Here is a 26,161-nt window from a genome sequence, read left to right on the forward strand (position 1 = left end):
GCTGAGGATGTAGCAGTCGGGGCTCGCAGAGCTGGTAGGATCTGCGTCCAGCACACCGTGGGCTATGCCGCCCCCCAGCACGCCTCACGTCCCCGCGTGGGAAGAAGGCACAAGTTTGAAGGCAGGTTAGGTAGGGGTGGCATGGATTTAATATTTTTTAGTATTACAATATATTCTTATAAAAAAGGTGCAGGCGAAAAGGACACTGCAGATTTTGTACATTAGCCTCATTTGTCATCTGAAACAGCTGGTGAGAACAGCCTTGGCGTGGAGGTGGTAGAGGTGGGGGGGGGGGGATGGTCACGGCTCCCCCAGCGGGTGGAAAGGGGATGGGGGTGGGGAAGAGCCTGGACCAGACCCTTCCCCATCCACCCGGAGAATTTTCTCCTCCTGCCGCCCTAAAGACGCCTCCCTTCCCTCACAGGGGAGGGGGAGCGGGTGTTGCTGCTGAGAAGGGGACAGGTTGCATCCGATTAACTGAATTTTACATTGTACACAAAATTAGCTGGAGAAATTAACCCAAAGGTGGCAGGAAGGGCACCTGGGAACGACCAAGGAACAAATACAACAGGCGTAAACGTTTAGCGTATCAAGGACCAACTCAGCCGTCTCCTAGGCACCAGCACTTCTTGCTGAGTCAGCCGTGATGGTCTGTGGTCCAAGGCACTGTTGGCGATCTGGCTACAGTGGCGTCTGGTGTCAGAGCCACTGGCCAGATCTAGAAAAATAATAAATAGAGAAAGCAAAATCTTTAGAGGTGAGAAGCCTGAGCCCTGGAACAATCAATATACGTGTCCTCTGTAAACAGTTAAACCGAACTGTGCTTTTCTGTGGATCCAACGTGTCTCGAACGTCTTCCATATTCCTTCTTCCCTGGTGCGTATCCAGTCTTCCACGGTGGGTGGGAATGCTGGGGTTTGGGCAGGCCTGTTGGCTAGACGTGGAGCCCTCCCTATTCCCGGTCCCAGTGGGTGAGGTGGACCTCAGCCTGGCCAGTCTGGGGGAGGACCCTGCGAGGTCCCACCACAACCTTCCCATTGTCCCAACGCGGGCTTCTTCCAGCGGGGGCTTGTGGGTATCACACAGCTCTGCGGCCACTCTTCCTGGTAAGCCTGCACCTTACCCTCACCTGGACTCCAGGATGGCTGCTTCACACTGGTCCCGACCAGGCTTACACTTGCTCAATCCCTCCCCCTTGAACCAACACACATGTTGGGCTCAGCAACCCTGTGTTTCTTCCCCTGCAGCTACTGTGGTCCCACCCCCAGAAAAGATAGGCAGCTGAAGAGTGGGCCCAGCCCACCAGTCTGTCCACTGGCAATAACCCTGAGCTGGAGGAGGAGGTCAGAAGGTGAGAAACAAAAGGGAAGGGCAGGAGGATAGAAGGGCAGGGAGCCTGTTGATATGGGGTTGCAGGGAGGGTCAGGCAGGTCTCCCAGATACAGAGGATGAGAGGTTAACTCTGGGGGGTTGGAAATGTATTAAAAATGAGCCTTGATGGAGTTCAGCTCACCTCTGTCCTTTTAGAAAATTTGTGTAGATACCAGCCATCATCCTGCCCCACAAGGACAGCTCCTGGTGGACAGAATGAAGGTGAGAACGGACAGGAGAACCAGAATGGAAGTCGGCTGAACCAAGTCGGGTCCCAGAGCTGGGGGGTGGGACCCCCTCAGCTTTCCACCCCTGCCTGCTCTGCCCGCCCCCCCCCCATCTGAATGCCCCTGAGGAGGTCCCCTTACTCCCTTAGAGGTGGCATGTAACTGCAGAGGGCAGCTCTTGCCCTTGGAGCCCTCGGAACCGGTGCCCCAGGGCCAGCCTCAGCCAGACGAACGCAGTTGGAAGCGTCTCCTGCAGGCTGGACGGAGCAGGAGGTCACCGTGCCTACTGCTTGGCGGCAGATGTCAGAGGAGTACGGGGTCCGAGTAATGTTCAGTGGTAACCCAGGCGCTCTGGGTGGAGCTGGCCATTCAGGTGCTGCCCCCTGGAACCCCGAACCAACGTGTGAGGTCACTGTCTCGCTTCAAGACAATGGTCAGGTTGTACAGGGTGGGGGTGGGGAAGGAGAGTTTCAGTCCAGGGTCCCTGTGCCCAGCATACGAGGTGTGGTGATGAATGGGGTCTTCTTTCTTGAACCCCTTCCCTTAGCAGATCCATCAAGTACCTGATAGTGAGCCCTAATGGGAACCCAAAGGTGAGTTTTCCGGGATTCTGGATTAGTATAGGATGGAGATGGCAGGAGGGAAGGGAGAGAGACTTAAGACATGCAAGAGAGGGGCCAGAGGGCTCGTGATGTAGGAAACGGGCACTGTCACCCTGTCCTGATGACTTGGTCCCTGCATCATCCTCCCAGCATCTTTTTTTTTTTTTTTTTTTTTCCTGGAACACATCTAGCTAGCATATGTCACGCCTCTTCCTTTCAATAGGAAACTTCGCCCCAGATCAACGTTCCATTACGCCTACTCTTGAGAGATGGGAGCCTGGGTGCCCCCGCCCATTACTCCCCACGGCACGTGAAATCTGGACAAGGTCCGTGGACCTCTCTCCAGGCTAGATATGGAACAGCTCTGTGCCAACATTTGGGTGTCCATGCTGGGGGTTAGGGAGCAGGGCCCCTTCAGCCAGGGCTGGCCAGGGATGTCCAAGTCCGCCTCAGAGAGTGACCCCTGGGGCCAGGGTGCAGAAAGAATAATGGGAAGAGGAGATGAGGGGAGCCCCTTCAGGTGGGGAGACACCGGGTCCTGCCACACAGCCCCGCTCCCAGGACCCAGCCCAGGGCTCTAAATCCAGCACCGAATTGTGTTAAGTATCACTAGCACGGCCTCCTCCACTCCGCCGCCCTGGGCCCGTCCCTGTCTCCCGGCCTCCCACTGCGGCCAGTCCCCAGGTCAATAATTTAGCCTGTTTATGGCCCGCTCCCGGGTGGCTTCCAGGGCCTGGCTCCCTGATCGCTTGCGGCTGCGTTTGAGTTTGCACAAGTCCTTGTCGAAAACTTCGCCCGAGCGCAGGGCTGACACCAGGTCATCAAACTCGCCGCCCTCCTCCAGCGCGCTGCCCGCGTGCACCTTCCGCTGGCGCTGCCACCGCTCCCTCTCGCGCTGCTCCTTCAGCTGGAGGGGCGAGGGGGGCGGGTGAGAGGCCGCGGCCCAGCACATCCACCACGGTCCAGGTCACAGACACCTGCCTTCCTTCGCGGGTGGATGCCTGGCCTGGGCTGGGTCTACCAACTGGCCCCACTTCCCTCCTTGCTAGGGCACCCTGAGCCTCCGCCGCCCACTGCACTCTCCCCTCCCTCAGCCTTGCTCAGGCCCCGGCCCCGGCAGCACCCTCACCATGGCCTCCATGCGCGCCCGCCGCTCCTCCTCCTCCTTCCTCCTCCGCATGGCCTCCAGGTCCTGCCGGGCCTCCGAGAAGGCCTGCAGGAAGGTGTCAAAGATGCCGAAGAATTCATCCGGCTGCATCTTGCTGTCCTGCTCCCCAAAGTGCATCAGGGCCTTGGAGAACTGTCGAAGAGAAGGGTCGGTGAAGAGTCACCCCCGAGCCTGGTGGGCAGTTGAGTTCCAGCCAGAGCAGAGTTCATCCAGGTGGGGGGGGGGGGGCTCGGGGGGCAGGGCTAGAGAGGGGAGACGCCCTCCCCCAACACACTGTCATCAGGGTAAGGACAAGGCTGAAGGAAAGGCTTGAGGCTGACACCTGGGGAGGAGGAAGACGCAGGCTGGCTGACAGAGGCTGCCCAGACTGACCTCTGGGTCTGTTAGCTCTGGGTCTGTTAGATACAGGACCAGGAGCTGCAGACCTTGGGAAGCACTTCCTAAGGTCAGGACCAAAAGGATGTCAGATCATCTAGTTATCGGGCTAGTTATTTAACCCCTCTGTGCCTCGGTTTCTTCATCTGTAAAATGGGGATAATAATAGGACCTACTTTATAGTGTTGGGAGGTGTTAAATGAGTTAGTGATGCAGAGTGCTAGCTACATGCCTGGCACTATTACTGACAGCTACCATCTCTAATTCAACCCACTGAAAACCCTTTAAGAAAGCCCTCACTACTCTTAAGTGTGCTCCCTGGACCAGCGGCAGGGGTGTTTCCCGGTAGCTGGTTAGAAAGGCTGAATCTCAGGCTCCACCCCCGAACTCCTGAATGAGGACCCACATCTCAATAAGACTCCCACAGTTGGGGGTCCAGAGGTGTGTCAGAGTGCGAAGCGGGAAGAGGCAGAGCAACCGAGAGCAGAGTCAGGCTTCTAACCCAGCTCTGTCTATCACAGCTGGGCAACCCTGGGCAAGTTACTTAACGTCTCTGGATCTCAGTGCACGTATCTGTGGAATGGGATAATAGCCTTTCAACAAGCCCAGAAGGTAGGTGGTGGGACAGAGGATGGAAAACACTTAATGGGGCGCCTGACATCTGGTCAATGGACTGTGAACTTTGCAACAACGTTGCTGTCGCTTTTCTTGTAGGAGTGAGGAAACCGTTTCTCCTCAAAGCTCTGTGCCTCTGGGTGTGTCCCTTCTGGGCCACCTGTGGTAGGACTGGTGAAGACAGAGAGGGGTGGGGGCGGGGTCAGCCTGGGGGCTTGGGGCGCCCTTACCTTGGCCCTGGCTTCGTTGAGCTGGTCCTCCAGCTCTGAGAAGCTGAAGCTGGAGACCGTGATGAAGTCGCTCATGACCGGGACAAACTTGTCATTCGGATCCCACACCTGGCGTTTCTGATATTCCAGCTCCTGAGGAGGGAGAGCCAAGTGCTGGTCGGACCAGTGCCAGGACAAGAGTCAGGGATGCTGGGACTCACCACATCCTCCACCCTCCTTGCCAATCGCAGGACACTGAGCCTTCCTTTGGAAGAGGGAACACCCTGAGTCTCAAATTCTAAGGGTGGCAAAGATTGTGAGGTATCACCCAGTTCCCCCTGCCATATTTCTTTCTCTAGATCCTGCTACCCAAAGAGTGTTCTGGGACCAGCAGCGTGAAATTTTAAGAAACAGCCTCTCAGGCCCCACTCAGAATTAGAATCTGCATTTTAACAAGACCTTTGGGTGATTTGTGTGCCGATTAAAGCGTGAGATGCATTTCCAAATCTCCCAGTTGATGCGATGCTGCTGGTTCGTGGACCACGGACCACATTTTGGGTAGCACTTTAAAGGGCTATAAACTAGAAAGCAGCCCCCTGCCTCATCCCCCCACCGCCATAATGGCAACAAAAGGCTCCTTTTCTCATACTTCTTTCTCGAAGCCCATTATCCCCTTAGCCGCCTCCCCACACACGCCCAGTGAAGATGAGAAGGCTCTCTAGTTCCTAGATGGGGACAAAGGAGTGGGCCACCTCCACACTGGGCTAGAGAGAGTATCATCTGAGAAGCCCTTAGATCAGGAATAGTAGAGATCTGGGTCTCCAGCAAAAAAAAAAAAGTATAGCCCCTGGGTCCTCTACTGGCCCAGGGAGGAGGTGAAGAGACATAAGGAAAGAACTTCTGGGGACAGTGGTCCCCAGTGTCACACTAGGTGTTACCTGCCCTAAGTCAGCCTCCAAGGCATGCAGATCCTCTGTCCCATCGATTTGAATCAACCTTAAACATGTGGCAGATTTCTCATTCACTCCACTCCACTGTACAGTGATAGGCTACAGTCTCAGATGGATGTCCCCTCTTCAGGAGTCTAAATTTAAGCCTTGGGTAATTCAGTTATCCTTTCCTGAGCACTCACTCTATGCTACAGGCTGTACCTGCTGTGCCAGCTGTCCCCAGCCAGGAGCTTTGGGTCACATAGGCATAGATGATGTACTCACCACCTCGACTGCTCTGAGGCCCCTCCTGAGGTTGCCCACCTCCTTCTCCAGCTCTGCCAAGCTATGGGGGGGGGGGGGACACAGAGGGAGGGAGAGGAGCTGGGGTTAGTACAGGACAGAGCAAACCCCAATGGCTTTGGGAGTCAGTGCACCTGGGTTCCAGCCCTGCCTTGGCTATTAACACATTGCCCTGGCAAATCACCTCCCCTCTGTGGTCTGTCTGTGCTTCTATAAAATAACGGGTGAAACTTATGTCCTATAGATCCTTCCAGATCGGAAATATCATGCTGCATATTGGAAGGTTTCCAACACACTGCCTCTGGCTTGGATTTATTTTTATTACCATCAGGTAATGCTCATCAGCTCTTAACGTGGTATCTTGCAAGCAGTATGCCTTTGATGTGTATTAGCTATTTACCTCTGCGTTTCTGCTTCTATTGGAGATGCTTCTATCAGCCTGTATACGTTCAGGTCTGACGTCTCGCCTGTAGCAGATGCCCCAGGAGCCCGCCACCCCACCCCCGCCATCTCCTTGGACCATCCGTCGTAGTGGATAGCCCTGACTTCCAACCACTGAGCACTTTTCCTGCGGGCCAGAGCGTTACTGCCCGCCCCCAGCCAGTGAGTGACAGGAGATGGTAGATGATGCCCATCTTACCCCTTGTGGGGATAATGGAGTGAGTATCCTACACTGTCTCCCACACCCTGCAGGCAGGATTAAGCTCTGATTGCCTGCAGTGGTAAGTGGCTTAATAACAACCCCATTGCCGGCATTCTCCCCATCCCCGTTGCAATTCCCCACTCCCCACTTTGTTTCCTGAGAGCATCTCTGAGATGAGGATTTGAGAGCAAAGACTGTCTTTTGTTGGGTTCTCCCAGAGCAAACCCTCAGATGCTGTTCATTCTGAGGCAGCTCAGGGTAGCCCCGAAGGAGGAAGTTACGATGAGAGAGTGCGGGATCACAGGGAGAAGGAAGCCTCAAGAGGACCCCTTACTTGACTTTGGCGGCTTCTGGAAGATGCTGCAGCTCGGAGGGCATGTTCAGGATGTCAGGGAAATGCTTCTCCAGGATCATGATCAGATAATGTAGCAGAGAGATGTTTCTGTGGGTGAAAGTCGGGTCAGGGGTACGGGGCCAAGGGAATTGGGAACGAGGGTCCAGCGGAAACTAGGGTGAGGTGTTAGGGGAAAGTTGTGACATATTTTGGGAGGGTAACGGGGAGGAGGGGAGAGGCCAGGGTGGGGCGAGACGGGGGCTCCAGAAGCCGGCAGGTCCCCACCTGTCGATGCTGGACTTGGTGTCGGCAATCTTGTTGAGGCTGGCCACCCGGAACCCGTAGGCGCTCCCACGCTGCCCTTTGTTCATGAAGTTGCCGATGGCCAGGACGACCTCTAGCATCTGCGCTAGACGCTTGCTGCGGATCAGCTCCCGGGAAGCCAGCAGGATGGCTGGGGGAGGAGGGACAGGTGAGAGCCCCACATACACCAGGCCCTTGAACCCTAGGATGATGCCACCACAAAGTCCAGAAAAGGCGCCGTTAAGTGTCAGCTTCAGAGGGGCAGAGGCTATGCCCACAGCCCAGCAGACGATCTTCTCCACATCTGCCCGCCTCCAGGGGAAGCAAACTCGCAAAAAGCCAATTCGCCAAATAACCCTTTCTCAAAATGTGCCAACTCTTCCGAAGACTATATTGGAGAATGTATCTTTCCTTGCATATAGTTAAAGACTCTTAACATAGATATATGCAAGAATATAATACTTTGGGCTTCCCTGGTGGCTCAGTGGTTAAGAATCCGCCTGCCAATACAGGGGACACGGGTTCAAGCCCTGGTCCGGGAAGATCCCACATGCTGCAGAGCAACTAAGCCCATGCACCGCAATGACTGAGCCTGCGCTCTAGAGCCCGCGAGCCACACCTACTGAGCCTGTGTGCCACAACTACTGGAGCCTATGTGCCTAGAGCCCATGTTCCGCAACAAGAGAAGCCACTGCAGTGAGAAGCCCTTGCTCGCCGCAACTAGAGAAAGCCCGCACACAGCAACGAAGACCCACGCAGCCAAAAATATATAAAATAAATTTATAAAAAGAAAAAAGAATATAATACTTTTACTTTTCTAAACCTAGTGATTAAAATTTTTAATTTCAGCATTTTACATACTATGGGACTGTTTCTGCCTCTTTTGAAGTGCTGAATTTTGTTGATTTTTTTGGAAAGAAAAAAATCCCTGTCAAATTATAACATCATCAATTGCAATATTTTCATATTTTTGTTTTATAAGATAATGGTGTGCTTTGCAGTTGATGGTGTCTTAGATTTGATTAAATAGGTTACTAGACAGCCTACTGAATATCATTTAAAAGAATTTTCCAACCTTTAGGCATTTAAAAATTTCCCTCACAATTCCTTAAATGATACCTTTCTTGGAAATACAAACTAAGACTAACAGTAACCAAAACTTCAGTATTTCATTCTGATGTGGGTGCTCTGGCCCTTCCTCAGTTATTCTGTATTTAATGGTGGATGTGCAGAATTAGGATACAATCCTACACTGAAAATTTGGCTGCCACTTACTTATAGAATATGATTTTGGGTTATTAAATGTGGTGAGAAGATCAAACCATTGTATTATGATCTTTGGCTTCTGCCAAATTGAACATTCCTTAAGATGTTGCTATGAAGATTAAATGTAAACCATTTGACTAAAAGTTTGCAAAACTCTTCAAAAGCAGTTAAAGTAACTTAAAAAAAAGCTGTACAAAAATGAGTAAGAGGTAAGGTTGGTCAGTGGCTTCTAAACTCAAACATCTGCCTATTCTGTGACCTAACAGTGGCAATACTCTTGATGAATAATTGAATGGTTTCTAGTTTGTGTTTTTAAAAAATTCCATCTAGATTGCTTAAGTAAATTATGGTATATTCATAAAATGGAATAAAACGCAGCACTGAAAATAAATAATCTACTGCTCCCTGTAATAATAGGGATAACTTACAACATAATGCTGAACAAAAGACCAGCATAAAATTATTTGTACTATGTTATTCCATTTATAGAGAGTTCAAGATAGACAAAACTTCAGAGGATTTGGAGGAAGTAATGTTTGAGAGGGGGACATGAAGAAGGGCTCTGGGGGACTGGAAACATTCCATTTCTTGACCTGCGTGCTATCACACAGGTGCATTCACTTTTGGATGATTCATCAATTAGGACTCTTAGGATTTGTGTACTTTTCTATGTGCATATTTCAATAACAAGTTTTTTTTTGTTTGTTTTGTTTTGAAGTAAACTACTTCAGAGTTTCCGGCAACGCATATTGGTTGGGATAGTTTTTCAAAGGTTGATACGCTGCTATTTGAAAAATCTGCAGAGGAATCCTAAAAATGCTAAAATGTTGGCAAAACAGAAACTGACAAGAGTTCAAAGGGAATCAGTGTAAATGGGAAAACTCCCATTCGCAATGCAGACATTTTAGATACAGTCCTAAGAATAATATATTCATAAGAATGTTTACATGTGAAGCCATATTCATCTTGACTACACTCAGTGCATGTGTTCATAATGAGCATCGGTAAATTTGGCATATTCAGCAATGAACATATTCATAAGAAGAATATATTCAAGAATATGTTCATGAATATATTCATAGAAGAATTGTTAAATTTGTCAGATTTGATGAATTGGCTTTTGGCAAATTGACCCAGAGGCCCTGTCTGGGGATGGAGGGATGCTGGGGACAGGGGTCAACAGCTCACCAACCAGCTGGGACAGGCCACATCTTAGCTCTTCCAGGAATATTTCCTGGGAGAACTGGAGGGAGAAGCGTGGACCCCAACTCCTGCACTATCCTCACCTCTCTGCCCCCAGTCAAGCCCCCTGACCTGATTCTGTCAAATACCACTTCAGCCACCTCCTCCCAAGTCTGGGACAGAAGAGACCTCCAGACCGTTCTAGAACAGTAGCCATGGCTATAGCAGAGCGACTGTTACTTTCCTCAGCAGGCTGTGCCATCCCAAACACGTCTCACTCTGCTTAGCTTGATATTAAAGGGAAGCTCTTTCCTGAGCGTACACTGACGACCTCTTAGGGAGAGTTTAGGAGTGAGCTCCTAGGAGCAGGAAATTATCTGAGAATAAATCTACCTGGTGGCTAAACTGCTCTGGTTCCACAGATCCAAATGACAGGCGATTGCTCACATTTGCTCCACTGACCCAAGATACACAAATAGTTGAACACATGCCTTGGGCTGAACCCCTTTATCTGTGCCTGATGCCCCAAAGGCAGTCAGCAGCAGGACAAAGAAGGCTGTGTGAAAATAAGGACTCACCCATCACCAGGGAAGGAGGTGCCTTCAGACCTGCAGAGTCACTGCTGAACCCTTTCCTTCCCCCTCAGACCCGTTATCTATGATCACACAGCCTGCGGACCCCTTGTTGCGTGCATGCACATGTGTACGTGTGTGTGTGTGTGTGTGTGTGTGTGTCCGTCCGTCCAGATTACAGAAAATGTCTGCCTCTAACCCTGCCATGCTCCACCTTACCCCGGGTATCCTCCTGAAGCAGCTCATCAAACTCCAGGAAGGACCATTCTCCGGCCTGGGCCTCCCAGGGAGTGCAGGCAGCTTGGTGTCCAGCAGAGGGGGCCCATGCTCTGCTCTGCCCCCAGCCTCCCCCCCAGCATCCTGGACACTGGCTCTCTCATTCCAATCTGCTGATCCTGTTTTCACCGCAGATCAGCCTCACAGCCTCTCCTGCTTCTTCCCTCTGGGGTCCTCACGGCTGCCCACCCTCCTGACCACCTGCCTTTCCCCCCAGCTCCCTGTGCCTCTGTCCTCTGCCATCCCCAGGCAGTTCCAGGGACGTGCCCTCTGGGAAGTACTACAGGACAAGAGGGAAGGGATGGATTCTGAAGAACGACATCCGCGTTCCTATCCTGGCTCCACCACCTACCAGTAACTCAGCCTTGGGCCACTAACATAGCCTCATCTTAGAGATGAGAGAATGGCCCCCATAGCGTTGTGAGGACCAAATGAGACCATCCACGTGGAGTGTTTCACACAGTACTTGGCATGTGGTTCTCGTTTAATTACAAAGTTCTCACCTGAAAAAGGTGGGAGGGGTTCCCCACCCCAGCAAATCAGATACCTCTGGGGATCCCGTTGCCCAATTTCCTACTTTCTTAGTAGCTCACACTTAAAATAACGTGTCCAGAGGTCTTCTCTGCACCTAGGACCTCTCAAGCAGAACAATCTGTGCCAAGAAGTGTTCTAGGTGCTTACTGCCATCATCATTTTTTCAGCATTTCTGTTCCAGGCTGGGGCAGACGTCAACAGATCCCCCCGCCTTGGGGAGCCTGCGTGCTGAGGCACAGGGAATGGGGTGCATGGCCGGCACGTGTGCCCATATGCACAAGTGCACACGTCTGCAAAAATCATAGATTTACATCTTGTCCTTGACTTTGGTTTTCTGGGGGGAACCAAGAATAAGGAAGGAGGTTTCCTCTGTGCCTGTCCATTGCCTCCCACCCCCAGGTCTCCTCCCCAGCCCTCAGCCATACCTTCCACTTTGGGCTTGGCCTCAGCCAGCCGCTCCTGGAACTTCTTTTTGAAGAAGAGGGCCTGCAGCCGCTGCTGGTAATGGTCGATCCTGTGGACAGGGAGGACTGCATCGTGAGGCAGGGCCCCCTCCCCCCACCCCGCCACCAGCCCCAGAGCAGCTCCAGCCCCCTCCTTGGCCCGCCCACCGCCGCCCCCTCCTGGCTGCGCCTGCTGCCCCCGACCTGCTCATCTCATAGAGGAAGCGGTCCGCACGGGCCATCCGCTCTATCTCATGCTTGTGCTCCTCCAGGAGGTCAATGTCACTCTTCTCCGGGATGAACTTGAGGAGCTGCAAAGAGCAGGCGAAGGTCAGACAGGAAACAGGTGAGAAGCTGACATGGGGGGTGGGCAGCCCATGGAAGCCCACACACTGACCAGGCTCAAGATGGGGAGGGCCCCCCATAAAAGAGAGGTGCATCATCATGGGGGTGGTTTATGTTTCACCTGCCCCACCCAAGGAGACACAGGACACCCAGCTCTAGACTTCTTTTTATTTTTTTTTACTTTTTAAAATTGAGATATAACTTACCTACAGTAAAGTGTACTGTTCTTAAGTGTACAGCTCAATGATTTTTTTCTTTTTAAACCAACTTTATTAAGGTATAATTTATATAAAATAAAATGCATCCATTTTAAATGTGCAATTCAATGAATTTTGACAAAACTATCCACCCACTGAACCACCATCCAGAGTAAAAGAAGAAGATTTCCATCCCCGCAGAAAGTTCCCTTGTGCTAGCTACTTCAGTAAGCCAAGCCACCCCCGTCCCCCAGTGTAGCCTCTCAACTGAACTCTATCACCTTAGATAAAATTTGGCTGTTCTTGAACTTCGTACAAATGGACTCATGCTGTGTGTTCTCCCTGGGGTCTGGCTTCTTTCACTCAACGGAATATCTGAGGCTCCTCCGTGTAGGTATTGGTCATTCATTTTTTATTCGTTGCTGAGCACTATTCTATTGTAGGAATATACCACAGTCTATTCACTTTCCTACTGATGGACAGCTGAGTTGTTCACAGTTTGGGGGTTTTATAAATAAAATTGTTATAAATATTCCTATAGTCAGTGTTTGTACCCAGTGGGATTGTTGGGCACTAAGATAGGTATGTGTACTGCCAAATCGTTTTCCAAAATGGTTCTACCCAATGAGAGTTCCAGTTGCTTCACATCCTTGCCAACACCTAGCATTGTTGGCCTTTTCAATTTTAGCTATTTAGGTGGGTGGATGGTGCAACCTCACTGTGATTTACCATATTTCTCTGATGACTAACAGTACTGAACATCTTTTACCGTATTTCTCTGATGACTGATAGTATTGAACCATTTGGAAATTCTCTTTCATGAAGTACCTATTCAAGTCTTTTGCTCATTTTTAAGTTGTTTGCCATTTTCTCACTGATTTGTAAAGTTCTTTGTTCCGAATATGAGATCCTTGTGATCTATACATAAAGCAAAGGTCTCCTAAAGCTTGGCTTGCCTTTTCACTCTAGTAATAGTGCCTTTTGATCAACAGAGTTCTTAATTTTAATGTCCAATTGATGGTGGTTTTGCTTGGTGTTTTCTGGGTTTCTCTTGAAGGACACAACAGACTGATGTGGAAGAGATTTGGGGGAGATATGGTTATGGGTCACTGCCTTTGCCCTGAGGCCCATGGTGGGGGGGGTCACTCCTCATATCTCCTTTCTGGGGGCCTCAATCCCCTGAAAAGATGCAGCCTTTTCTGGTCTCCCCTCAGAAAGGTTGGCCCAGGGAAGTTTCTGTAAACCTCTCCCTCACTCCTCCAGCCTCCAGCCCGATTTCTCCTTGACCTAAGAGACTCGGCCTCCCTGGGGGCTGTCGGGAGGGGGTCCGGCTGCCCCCTAGTTTCAGGGGCCTCACCTGCTCCAGCATGTCCTTAGCGAGGTCTTCCTGCTCGTCCATCTTCAAGATGGCCTGCCGGATCTCCTCGTTAGACAGCTTCAACCTAAGGCAAAAACCCCACCTTGAGCAGCCTGGCCTGGCCCCTCTGCTCAGGACAGACCCCAGACCTTCTCCTTCAGAAGCCAGAGCCCGGGCCTTCTTTCTCTCTCGCTTACATTTGATAGCACTCCCTCCTCTGCAAAGCCTTCTCAGACTAAACTCACATGGTTCACTCTATAACTCAATCCTGAGATATTTTAGTCTCTAGAGACGTGAGTCTCTGGTTTCTTGCTTGAGTCTCCATCCTAATGGATAGGGACATTTGGAAGGAAAAGGGCCATCTTCAGTGTAGACTGAGACAGGGCGAAGAGGTTCTGATCCTTCTCCTCATGCCGAAAATGCCCACGGCATCTCCACGGGAGGATGGGAATATGGGCAGGTCACTAAGGGGGCAGTTTCCTGTTTCCTTCAAGACAGAACAGGTCTCAGTCTTCCGACAGCGCCTCGGGTCCCGCACAGCTGTTCCAACACGTCTTGCTGTCTGGGAGAGGGAGAAGCAGCCCCCTACACACACGTGCACACACACACACACACACACACACACACAGCCCCTCCAGATGCACACCCATTGGGAGGCCCTGGGGAAGTATTAAGGGGGAGAAACTGAGGCTTAGGACCTTGTGGGGAGGAAAGCGGGGATGGACGGCCCGGGGCAGCTGGGGCAGTGCTAAGAATAGTATGGGAGGCGGTGACCTCTGACCCCGGCTCCAGCGGGAGGCCCCGCACAGAAGCTATGCTGTTAGTGCAGATACTGCCCTGTTTGTTCTGCAGCCGCGGGAAATGCTTGGGGGCTGAGATCATGCTGCTGTGTGGCCTGAGCCGAGCGGGGCCCTCCATGGGCTTAGAGCAACTCCGCTGCCAGACGCTGACCAGGCTGGTCAGGGGCCTCGTGATGGGGCAGTTTCCTGTCTGCAGAGCCCCGCACTGCCGCTCAACATGGGCTCCCGGGAGAGGGTTCGAGATCAGGGGCCCCCTGCCGCCCCAGGGGACAGCCAGGAGATGGGGGGGAGGCCAGAGACTGCTATCACCCCATTCCTCTGCCAGGCACCTCTCTCCCCCAGGCACTCACCTCCATCATATTTCTCTCTAGCCCCAGCTCAGGCCTCTGCTTCCTGGGGACCCAGTCCCTCCCACCTGCAACCTACTGTGGAGCAGGGGCCGTAGAGGCAGGACGAGCACCTACTTGGAGAGAAGGATGATGCAGTTCTGCGCCCTCCGGCCGTCAATGACTGACAGCTCTTTGACCTTGCGCGAGGCCAGGTAGATATCCTCCGTGGAGCCCAACTCTTTCTGCAACCGACAAGCCAAGTAGAAAGGGTAAAGTGTGTGTTTTCCCCAGTCCTCTTCCTGCCTACCCCCCACCCCAGAAGCCACCCCCGTGCCAACCAGGGAACGCTCCTGGTGTGAGTGGAAGAAAGAGAGGGAAAGAAAAAGACAGGAGAGAGAGAGGAGGGTGGTTAATATCTGACTCCAATAGGAGGCTCTGGGGCTTTACCCCGGGCTAGAATGGGTCGGGGGCAATGAGAAGCCCCTTTATCAGAGACTGCCCTTCTGTGGGCAAACTAGACGAGGAGTGACTGACCCCTGTGGTTGTGTAGTGTGATCTACACTGTGTTCCAGACAATCAACCCCTACCCCCTCAGCCCACCCAGAGAGCCTCCCCAATCTTATGACGAGAAGCTGGTTCCAAGTCCCCGTAAGGTCACAGTTCCTGGACCCCTCCCTGGGGACTTCAGGCACAGCCCAGTGTGCCCAGGGTAGAGGGCATCCACAAGTTCAGAGGTGGGGAAACTGAGGCACAACTCCCTGCAAAGTTCTCTCCTCTGGAGTTTCAGCGGGCAATTCCCAAGAAATCGTAGATCGCCTGGCCTTCTCTTGGCCCCTGGTGAGATAGGCAGGAGACTGTTTCTTCCTTTGGGAGGTCCTTCCAAGCACATGCTCCAGGTTGGACGACTCCAGGGGCTGCCACTCACATCACTGTCTTTGTGAATTGTGCCCCTGGAATTGTGCAGTGCCCAGCCTGTGCAGTCTTACAGGACGGCCTTGCCTTGGGCCTAGTGGGTAAGACAAGAGACCTAGAAGCTTTCTCCTCACCCCAGTAGACATTCACCTCCACTGCTGGCAGGGGTCTGCTTGCATTAGCTCCCTTCCCTACATTTCTGCTTTTTCTTTGGGGACACTCCCTGACGCCACCCTGTTAAGATGGGTAAAAAGGAAGAAGGTAGAACTGACAAGCCCTCTCTTTTGGGCCCAGTACAGGGCAGCAGCCCAGCACAGTGGTTAAAAGTTGGAGTGTCCAGAGCCCCAGGAGTGACTCACCTGCTGGCAAGGATTAGTTATCAGCTCCTAGGCAGGTAGCAGCCACAGCCAATAGAGAATTAAACATGCACAACGTTAGCCAAGAGGTTTGGGGACCGAAGAACAGTAGGAAAGACATGGGGACCCCTCAGCATCTACTGTCTGCCCCATCCCAGTGAGACCCCCGTGGTTGGAGATGGAGACCTGCAAGTAGCACCGAACAGGAGCTGCTTCTAGCAGACATGCACTCACAGAGAAGCCAGACCAAGCGGAGGACAGGCAGCCTCTCCTGAGTGCCCTGCGCCCAGGGGGACCACCACTCCCCAGTCGGACCAGGCCCCCGAGTTGCCCCACCCCAGGCCTTGGCTGCAGTTCTTCCTGCTCCTCTGCTGGGAATCTGCCCAGAGGGCAGAGGGCATTCCTGCACCCCTGCATGACTTCATCTTTCAAAATAGGGGAGGAGACACAACCACAACCGAACTTGAGCTGAAAGCACATGAAAGTTGCATTCACTGAGACAGAGGAAAGCAGGCGTCCCTGAACTTTGCCCCTTATGCTTTGCCCCTTGTCTGTCTTTTGATCTCCAAGGGAGCAGAGGGGGCAGAGCCCACCCCTGGTCCTCCCTTCCTGACCCGGGTGAGGTTGAAGTCACTAACTCAGGACACGCAGAGGGCACAGAGGGAAGACCACGCTCATAGGACCGTCCTTGTCCCACGCACCCCGGACCCCAAGACAGAAAGAGGAGGCGACCAGGGCAGCACAGCCTCTGGGTCTCCAGCCTTGCTGCTGTGAATTCAACACCCCAGAGTCCGGGCGACCTGCAGAGTGACAGTAGTGCAGTTGAGCCCAGCCCTGAAACAGGGTGCTGGACTGAGCAGGCTCAGAGAGACGAGGGGAGGCAGAGCAGGGCACTGTCCGTCTTCACTCTCCTCCACTCCCCAAACTGGGAGGCCCCAGGCCCAGCCTGTCCTAAACCCCGGAGTTCCTCTTTCCCCCCGGCCTCCACCGTAGCCCTACCTCAGGGCCCTGGAGACTGGGTGGGCCAGGCTGGAACCCTGGCCCGGAGGAAGACTCCCAAAATAGGGGGAGGCGTGTGCTCGCCCAGGTCTGCTATCCGCCCGGCACACACTCCCTCCATCCCTGGCTCGGAAGCACTGATCACAGGAGCAGCAAATGCTCCAAAGAACTTCTTCCTGCCCTAGCCGGGCCACAGCTGCCGCCTGTACCATGCCAGCTGGACACGGGCACAGGGCTAAAAGTGCTTCCTGGAATTAGGGGCAGAAAATCAGAGGCCTAGGGCACCTACATTTAAGTTAAACAAACAACCATCCGGTTTTCCTAGACCCCTAAGGCAGGGCCAGAGCCCTGCACCCCCCCGCACCCCTTTGGCTAGTCCCCCGGGAGCAGTCACACGTGCTCTCGGTCCTGCCCGCCCTCAGGAAGGGTCATCCACAGCTCTGGCCTTGGCAGAAAGCAGTGGGGAGACCGGCCACGACATGCTGCCTCTGCCCAGGAGCCAAGAGGGCCCAGACCCCACTCACAGGCACCTGGGGAAAGTCCTCAGGGCTGGAACCTGAAGTCAGTGGAGAAAACATGGAAGAAGACAGCACAGCCTGGAGAGGAAACAACTCCTGGGAGGCGGGCCAGAGACAAAGCAAACGCTCCGAGGCCTCTAGGCTGCTAATGCCCAGGTTGGACCTCAGAGGAAGGCCCCCAGCTCTGCAATACAGATTCCCAGGCCCTCACATTCACGGGAGGGTGAGGTCAGAGAATCGGCATTTTTGGCCATCCCAGCAGGTACTGCCTCAGGAGCGCCCGCGTCCTGACACCAAGCCCAGCCCCTGTCCTGCCTCGGGAAGAGTAGGCTTCCTGGTCAGCCTCTGTACACAGTGTCTGCAGAGCAAAGCCAGGGCCTCTCTTGGCCAGCCCCAGCCTCAGCCCCGCAGTGTGACCTGAAGCAGCTCCACCTTCCTTGAAACATTACCACCCTCTGCTCGACTCCTGGGAGTGTTGGGAGATGGAAGTATAGCAGAAGAAGTGGTGGAAAGGTTATAATGCCTTGTAGGTGTAGTTCCTAGGTCCCAGGGCCAGCAAAAGAGCAAGGTCAACAGTGGCCTGGCCCTGCTACTCCACCTTCAGTGCTCCAAGACCAAAGAGAGAAATGGACAACGTATTATTTCACCACTTGATGTGCAAATACGAACTAATACAATGGGATGTTTCCCCCTATGCACTGCACCCCCCTAACTCATATCTATGTCCCCAGAAAGAACATGGTACCTGATAAAGAATAAAATCAATTCAGTATATGTGGAAGGGAGGGAGGAAGAGAGGAAGGGAGGGGCTGAGGGTCGAGTTCGAAGGGTGTGTGTGAAGTCAAGACCAGAAGTCAAGACTCAAGACGCTAGAGGGGGCAGGGTGTTACCTGATGCCTCTGATAAGCTGAAAACATTTTTTCAAAGTCCGCGAGGTCCAGAATCCGAAACACCTGCATGTCATCAATCTCATTCCATATGGTGCCAGGGACACGTTCCTAAGATTCAGGGAAGGGAGGAGACCCCATGGCTGACTCAGCTCCTTCATGATGGAGATGCCCGAAGCTTCCCTAACCCCACCTGTCCTCCAGGTGCACACAGGCCCATAGCCAGGCTCTCAGACCTTCAGAAGGGGGTCGATTCCTCCCCCTCCCCTCCTCTTCAATACTCTGCTCCAGGGGAGAGGCCACAGACAATCTCCTTCTCCTCCTTTTCACCTGGGGCTACATGTAAGCACGTTCCAGAAATCAAGGGAGTGCTGGAGTGATGGGTGGGCAAGTATGAAAGGAGGGTATGAAACTCCTTCCAGAAAAACCAAACCAAACCAGTGTTCTCAGAGCACTTTCCCCCAAGGTCAGGGTTGGCTGGAATCATGGCAGGAAGAGTGCCCACACATACTTGGGATCCTCAAATCTTCAGGGCTGACTGTATTTCCTGGATCTGAGATGGTCATTTTCTCTCCCAGCGGTCTTCCTCCCACTTTCCCAGATTCCCAGAAAGTGGACGAATGCCAAAGGCTGGGACATCCTGGCCCCTTTTTAGTGACTGCTCAGGCCAGCAAGACTCTGCCACAAGTTCCCATTGGTCAGAGGGTGTCCCATCCCTCATAACTGGAACCGACCCAGGGGTTACATTCCAAGGTCTCTCAACTCAGGCACTGCCCACCTCTGTGTAGGACCCTTGCACTGAACCCCACTCCGGGAATCTGGGGAAGAGCTGTTGGCCAAGCCAGGAATGCCCTAGTGGTCTTGTAACATCCCAGTAATGGCTTCGAGGGCCGAGATGAGAGTCCCCCTCCCAGGACCCCTCACCTCGTCCAGAGCTTCGCTGTCCTTTAAATTCGAACCTCCCCACCCCCCCTCTGCCTGGGGGGCAGCCGGGGACCTTCCTAATGCCGATGCCTCCTCCTCCCTCCATCACCCTCAGCAAGGCTCGGAGAGAGAAACGTACCCTTCACTCACTTTTATTTTCTTAAACTCTGGAAAGGGGAGGCGAGGCCAGAGCAGGGCGGGTGGGGACATTCCTGTGGCCTTCCTAAGGCCAGGGACCCTCTCGTGGAATGCTGGGCTGGGAAGCTCAGAGCAGCAAGGGATGCAGGCAACCGGCCAAACCCAACACAGACGCATTCTTCTCATGGCAGAAACAACCACTGTGTGTGTGTGTGTGTGTGTGTACAGGAGCATGCGTGGGTCAGGGGAAGGGGGCTGGGAAGAGGAGCCAGACTCCTGGACAGAGAGAAGATGGGAAGGGGAATTGGATCCGGGAAGGCGGGGAGGGGGAACTTCTAACTCGTTCTCCATCTAATTCTAGACCCAGGGTGGAGGAGGGTGGAGAGGGAAGGCCCGTAGAGGTAAAGCTTCCCACTGCTCTTATTCTCAGTGAGGCCAGGATGAGAAAGAAAGGGCTGGAATGACAGAGCTGGATGTTCAGCATCCGGAAGAGTTTCCCCTGAGACAACAGACAACCCAGGATCCCCCTCACCGTTTCCCAAACACTCTCCCTTCCCCACGGTCACCAGAAGGACCTGCGACCCTTCTTGAAGGTGCAGCTGAGGTCTGAGGCCAGAGAGATGTACATCCATTCCTAACATCCTCTACATCCTAAAGATGCGCCCACGTCATACAATCATTCTTGAATTTTTATACCCCTCTGGCCAAGACCTCACCTCTCCCAGTCTAGATTCCTGGGGCTTCTGCCCCTCTAGAGACATCCTTCACAAGCCAGGGAACTCTTTCTCAAAAACACATTTCATTACATTTCCCTCCTCGAGCGTTTGGGGTCAGACAGCCCCTAAGTGAAGCTGTTGGCAAACGGAGGGGTTCTCTTCTCTTCCCATGTCCCATGAAAGGAAACTGAGTCTCAATCACGTTTACCTGACTGAACTGGAGTGAGGATTAAGTGAGAGAACACACTTAAAGCACACATGGTAGTCCCACTAATAATAACTCATCTAATATTCTTATTTTAAAGGTTTTCTATGTGTCAGTCACTGTTCCAAGTACTTTGTATGGATTAAGTCAATTCTCACAACAACACTTTGATCTGGTTATCGTAATTACCCCCATTTTACACATTGGGAAACTACAGCCCAAATGCTGAAATAACCTGAATTTAGTCATGCAACTAAAAGACTGGGAATGGGATGATAAGTTCACTAATATGACTCGAAGCCCCCCCTCCCTCACCCCTGCTGCTACATCTCCCACAAGGGCTCCTTATCATGTGTTCCATCAAACCTGGACTTTCCAGTCTAGGAATGAGACTCCGGCCTGCTCTGGGCCCCTGAGGAATTGATATAGGCTTTATTATTACTGGACCCCAGAGAAGATCCTAAGCACAAAGCTCTTTAAGATAAAAATATTACAAAAACATTAGGTGCCTTGTTTGCCTTCCTTAATTGTTGAGATGCCTAATCAACCCTTCATTACATGTTTAAAACTTTAAATTATAAGTTGTAAGCACAAGAAGCAAAAACAAAATTCTGTCTTTTTTTTTTTTCAACCACAATTAAAAAAATATTATTTCTGATCATGAACAATGAATGTTTCCACACCGCCTACGACCTTTGGTTCTGCAGAGCTGCTTGCCTGCTCGTATGCAGCTGGGCTTTCTGGCTGGCCTTGTGACCACGGAGAAGTATCCACAGGGCAGAACTGTGTGATGCAGTTGTTACGAACTTTAACAATGTCCCTTCAAAATGCTGCTAACAGGTGGCTCTACAATTTGAATAACTCAGACTGGAGATGTTATCAGAAGCCCAGGAGGCAATGAATGGGCTATATTCATGCTTCGTCTTTCCTCTTAGATAACAAAACCAGAGGTAGAAGGAATCAGAGATCATCTCGCAGACAAGCAAACAGGTATGAAATGAATGATTTCTACAGATCACACCATTAGTTAGAGCCAAACCTGATTTGGTTAGAGGTTAGAACCTCTCCTGCAACCCACCCCCAGGACCTCAGGGTGTTTCCTTGGACACACTTCCTAATTTGCCAGATCCAAAGCTCTTTCAGGGCAACGTTATGTCTCACCTTTTATTATTATCCATCACAGCCCCCAGCAGAAAGCTTTACACAAAGCAGGCCTCAGACTGACGGGCTAGCTGGTCTACCACCAGGAGAAGGCACCTAGCAAACTAGCTGACCATCTACTTAGCAATCTGTGTCTCCTCCCACTCTAAGTCTCCACTGGAGCTAATTTAAGCTCACAGAGTGCTATGGTAATGAATTCCCCAAGAATTAGTCCCCTGGCCCCATACAACAAGGTCAGAGGGCATCCATCAGTCCCAGCTCCAAACTGTTTTTGGAGGGTGAATGTGAGTCAGGCTAACTGAGGCCAGTTCTCTTGTATCTATTTACCTCAAGGATGAAGCCACTGGTCCTCTTAAGAGGACATAGTACAGAACCAGAGCAGTGCTTGGCCCAGGCTGGAACTGGCCTTCAATTATCAGGGGTCCAACGTGACCCAGGGCATCTCTACTCTACACTCATGAGAATCCAATAGAGGAGTCAATCCCCACATGTGGGCCTGGGATGGGTGGTTCTTAGTGGATAATATTCAGGAGGGCCTCTCACTGCTGAGCAGTCTAGAAAAGTCGCCAGTGTTTGCACCTTCCCCTGGGACGATGCCAAAATGGCTATAACTTGATATCAAACTCTTCACTGCCCCTGCCCTTCTACCCTGTCATGGCCTCATCATTTCAGTCCTCTGTACACACTGCCCTGCTCTCTACCATCTCTAGACCCGGGCCCAAGATCTTCACCTATATGTTCCACCCTTTTCCTCAAATCAACCCAACCCTTAACATTCTAGCCAAGCCCTTGTCTCGACTAGAAAGCGCCCCTGCTTGGCCCTGCATTACTCCAGTCACCCTCAGCACACTCATCTTCCATTTGTAGGTGGTTCTGCCAAGGTGAGCATCACCGCATGCCAAGCCATCTCCTCCCGGTGCTCTTCCCAGCAGACAGCCTGGCATCAGCAGCCCCATCTTCCGCATCCACTGCGCCTACACTTACCCCCATCAAAGAAAGCACCCAAGATGGAGATCTGCAAATAGCGGGCTCTCAATCCATAGGGCTAACTGCCCCAGGCTGCAGGAGAACGGATCCACTGACCTCTTCCTTGCTACTCACCTCATTCAGCTTGACCCAGTTGAAGGACTTCAGTGGGTGTGAAGGCTGGGGGACACACTTCTTCCTGAGCGGGACATCACTGCTGGGGAAGGGGTCTGGGGGGAGGGGCAGGCCCATGCTGAAGCAAGGTGGGGCACCGGGGGGAGTGGGAGGCCCACCAAGGGGCAGGGGGGGTGGTGGCGGTGGGGGACAGCAGGCGAACGGTAGAGGGGGTGGGGGTGGAGGCAGGTCACTGGTTGTCATCGAGGAAGACAAGGTAAGTGGGCCCCCAGGGGGAGGTGGGGAAGATACAGGTCCTGTCTGTGGGGAGACAGAGACATCAAAAAGACAAAGCATCAACAAGGATGCCTTTCGAGTCCCCCATCACTGTGCCTTCCCTTACTCTTATTCTCCACCTAGACTAGACCCCGAAGCCTGCTCTCACCTCCCACACACATTTAAGCCCTGTTTTCTCCCTCTGCATCCTGAACATCCAACACACAGATACACACACAAGGCAAACACAGACACAGTGGACAAAGTCACAGTCATCACATGCAACAGCGGGATTGATACAGACAGGCCTGCACAAGGGTACCCAGCTGAGAGGGGGAGGGGAGCCAAAAGCCCACCCGTGCTCTGCTTTCCACGGTGTGCTTCCTGGGACAGTGTCACCCGGAGGAAGGAACACTGTTTTTGTCTAACACAGGCGCCAACCTTGCAGCCTCAAGGGTCCCCTCTATCCTGGTCTGAGGTCTCCTCCATGCTGGGGTCCTCGCCTCCTCCCCACGCCTGCCCTTACCCCCACTGGCCTGAAGGCCTCGGCTCAACTATGTAAAAGCAGAGGAGGGGCCACGTACTGAGATTTCACTGAGTTGGGCCACCAGCTCTGCCACTTGTCCCCGAGCCTGGCGCAGCTCCTGGGACTCTCGGGCCAGCTTGTCCTTCATCTTGTTCAGTGTCCGCATCATCTCTTCCCTCTCCAACGTCTTGGTCTCGCATTCCCGCTCCTTCCTCTCCAGCCTGCTCACCAGCTCCGCGTGTTCTGGGATGGAGATAGGACAGGAGGGGAAATGGGAAGAGAGGATGTGAATGCGTGTGTGTCCTTCTCCAAAGGAGGAAATGGGGTCCTGGGCTGGGCAGGGGAGGGGTGGGGAGCAGGTAGCGGGTTTGGGCGGAGCCCCTCACCTTTCCGGAACTTCTCTGCTTGGTCTCGCCACTGTTTCACTTCGTTCTCATTGATGAGCCTGGTGGGGAGTGAAGGGTCTCTTGACTGTTTGCTCACAGCTTCCCAGAAGACGTGGCATCTTCCAGTTCCCCACATTGGTACCCTGATCTCCAATCTGTCCAGCCACATCAAGGAGGCTAGGATTTTGACTCTCCAGATGTCTCTCCAGGTCCCATCCCTGACAAGTTCTCATTACCTGTCTCTCCATGGTCTGAGAAAACTGAAAGGACCCTTAGAGTCCAACCTCTCTGGGATAGAGTTGAAGCTCCTAAGACCAGAAAAGGAGATGACAGCTAACTCGTGGTAAAGCCAGGACTAAATCCCAGGCTTCCCTTAGTTGTACAATGATTTGTACCCCTTTGTAAAAATAGGTTCTTGCATCTGAGAGACATCAAAATATTGGCCTTACCATGGTCCAGACTTCCAATGACCAATGTGTGAGAGCAAGAGAAATCACCCACCCCAGTAACACAGAGTAAGTGGGTAGAGGGTAAAGAGGGGATGTGTCTAAATCATAGGAAGCCCCTTCATTCTTGTCAAACTCTCATTACAAGCGGTGAAAATGAAGCTTTTACCCAGACATCAAGGTATAAGAGAGGTGAAATTCCAAGGTGAGATCTCAATAATCATTTCTTTTGTAAATCTGAAAACAGAGGAGTTAGATCCATGACTCTTGGCCTCCTCAACCAGGTCAAGGATATAAAGAGGGAGTGAAGTATGATGGGGGAAATAATTTGCGAATAGATTTCTTTGGAGAGAGCCATTGTCATCCTCTGGCGGGGGACGGTGGGGGGGGGGGTTCCTCCTTCAGCATCATCTAGTGAAGTGACTTCTTTGCGCCCACCCAGAGAGTCTGACCCATGTTCCCTGACATTGGGAGGGAGGCATGGTGGACTGGGGCTAAGCAGGTCCAGAGGGTAGGCGGAGACCCGTGACACTCCAAGAATCTGTTAGTATGAGAGATTGCATGAGGGTTTCTCATGAGCCAGAGAGCATCGTGGAGGAATTAGGCTGAAGCTATTTTAAGTCTCATCCAAAAAACCCATCTGGGAGAAAACTGGACACTTCAACAGTGGACGTCTATGTGTATCGTACTGCCAGTGAATCAGGACCTGATGGAAGGGATGGTGCCAAGTAGGCCTGGAGGAAAAAAAGAAAAACATGTGTCGCCAGTGACCAGGGTTTTGTAGCGAGAGGCACCCAGCAAGGAACTTCTGAAGACCCCAGGAATACATGTCATATCTTTATCCATGTGCCAAGCCCAGAGAGCAGGAAGCCTGCTTACTAAATTACCTGATCAAGTAGGGCCTTTTCCCTTTCTCCTTCCTGCCCCCATGCTGCCTCTGGTGGGGGTCAGAAAATGGTTAGCTAGAGGAAAGGGGGGTGGGGTAGAAGGGGCTAGAAGAGAAACAACACAGAAAAAGAAGCCAACCATCACACACACACACACACACACACACACACAAACACACACACACACAAACACACATGCCCACACACACACACTCTCTCACACTCTCTTCCCAGTGCAGCTTCCAGACCCAGTCCAGGGAGGAGAGAGATTTAAGGCTTAATCCAATCTAGAATATTGATGCACGTCTGAGACTAGCCCTTCTACTTGCAGACTTGAGACTACGTTGGCAGCTGAAAGTGAGCTTAGGACTCCCATTGTCCAAGAAGCAGCAAAAACTTCATTGCACCTGAGGCGTTGTCATCCTCTGGCAGAGGAAAAGCTTCCTCACTAAGTAATCTAAAGAATTAGTAGAAGATAAAAATAAAGCTGCCTTCACTATTTACAACAGCCAAGACATGGAAGCAACCCAAATGTCCATCGACAGAGGAATGGATAAAGAAGATGTGGCACATATACAATGGATTATTACTCTGCCATAGAAAAGAATGAAACAATGGCATTTGCAGCAACATGCATGGACCTAGAGATTATCATACTAAGTGAAGTCAGACAAAGACGAATATCATATGATTTCACTTATATGTGGAATCTAAAAAAATGATACAAATGAACTTACTTACAAAACAGAAACAAGACTCGAAGACTTCAAAAACAAACTTATGGTTACCAAAAGGGAAAGTGGGGGGTGGGGCGAGATAATTTAGGAGTTTGGGATTAACGTACACACTACTATATATAAAATAGATAATCAGCAAGGACCTACTGTATAGCACAGGGAACTCTACTCAATATTCTGTAATAATCTATATGGGAAATATGAATCTGAAAAAGAATGGATATATGTATATGTATAACTGAATCACTTTGCTGTACACCTGAAACTAACACACCATTGTAAATCAACTATACTCCAATATAAAATAAAAATTAAATTTAAAAAACTTCAAAAAATAAATAAAGCTGCCTTTTGATTACTTTGCTAGTTGTACTTGTCCAACATACCAGTTAGGATTTTGACTACACCAACACCCAGCTATTTGTGCAACTGAAAACAGTAGCATGAATAGTTCAGAAATCATTTTCTCCTTGGCTTTGCAATGCAGCACAATGAATCCTTGAGAGCCAATTCATCTCCTTAAGGGCAACTGACTTAGGCTTATACTGAAAGTAAAAGTTTAAAATTAAAAATCAGTGTGCTGGGGGCTTCCCTGGTGGCGCAGTGGTTGAGAATCTGCCTGCCGAT

General features: G+C 51.7%; 2 protein-coding genes across 21 annotated transcripts in view; one reads left to right on the forward strand and one right to left on the reverse strand.

The window, feature by feature from the left end:
• MOCS1 (molybdenum cofactor synthesis 1) overlaps window positions 1–8,739 on the forward strand; it is a 44,849-nt gene extending 36,110 nt beyond the window's left edge. For 2 of the 15 annotated variants that reach the window (XR_009505729.1, XR_009505728.1), the window contains exon 14: window positions 1,248–1,351. The gene's annotated coding sequence lies outside the window, so the exon portion shown is untranslated. Of the gene's footprint in view, window positions 1–1,247; window positions 1,352–1,527; window positions 1,594–1,747; window positions 2,527–3,249; window positions 3,582–4,264; window positions 4,356–4,457; window positions 4,524–4,717; window positions 4,889–6,043; window positions 6,131–6,224 lie in introns of those variants that run through there. The other 13 variants (XR_009505731.1, XR_009505739.1, XR_009505736.1 and 10 more) reach the window with 13 other exon arrangements.
• The window catches only part of DAAM2 (dishevelled associated activator of morphogenesis 2), a 112,542-nt gene continuing 86,507 nt past the window's right edge, over window positions 127–26,161 (reverse strand). For 5 of the 6 annotated variants that reach the window (XM_059938749.1, XM_059938748.1, XM_059938753.1 and 2 more), the window contains exons 12-26: window positions 23,465–23,523; window positions 23,137–23,321; window positions 22,298–22,597; window positions 18,056–18,163; window positions 15,652–15,678; window positions 14,516–14,622; window positions 13,252–13,336; window positions 11,557–11,663; window positions 11,335–11,423; window positions 7,062–7,230; window positions 6,777–6,884; window positions 5,782–5,842; window positions 4,589–4,720; window positions 3,330–3,500; window positions 127–3,107 (exon numbers count right to left, since the gene is read on the reverse strand). In XM_059938749.1, the coding sequence (XP_059794732.1) occupies window positions 2,886–3,107; window positions 3,330–3,500; window positions 4,589–4,720; window positions 5,782–5,842; window positions 6,777–6,884; window positions 7,062–7,230; window positions 11,335–11,423; window positions 11,557–11,663; window positions 13,252–13,336; window positions 14,516–14,622; window positions 15,652–15,678; window positions 18,056–18,163; window positions 22,298–22,597; window positions 23,137–23,321; window positions 23,465–23,523 (1,930 nt within the window). In that variant the 3' untranslated portion in view covers window positions 127–2,885. The remainder of the gene's footprint in view (window positions 3,108–3,329; window positions 3,501–4,588; window positions 4,721–5,781; window positions 5,843–6,776; window positions 6,885–7,061; window positions 7,231–11,334; window positions 11,424–11,556; window positions 11,664–13,251; window positions 13,337–14,515; window positions 14,623–15,651; window positions 15,679–18,055; window positions 18,164–22,297; window positions 22,598–23,136; window positions 23,322–23,464; window positions 23,524–26,161) is intronic. The other variant, XM_059938754.1, reaches the window with a different exon arrangement.

Source organism: Balaenoptera ricei, chromosome 11, assembly GCF_028023285.1.
Source record: "Balaenoptera ricei isolate mBalRic1 chromosome 11, mBalRic1.hap2, whole genome shotgun sequence".
NCBI classification, from domain to species: Eukaryota; Metazoa; Chordata; class Mammalia; order Artiodactyla; family Balaenopteridae; genus Balaenoptera; species Balaenoptera ricei.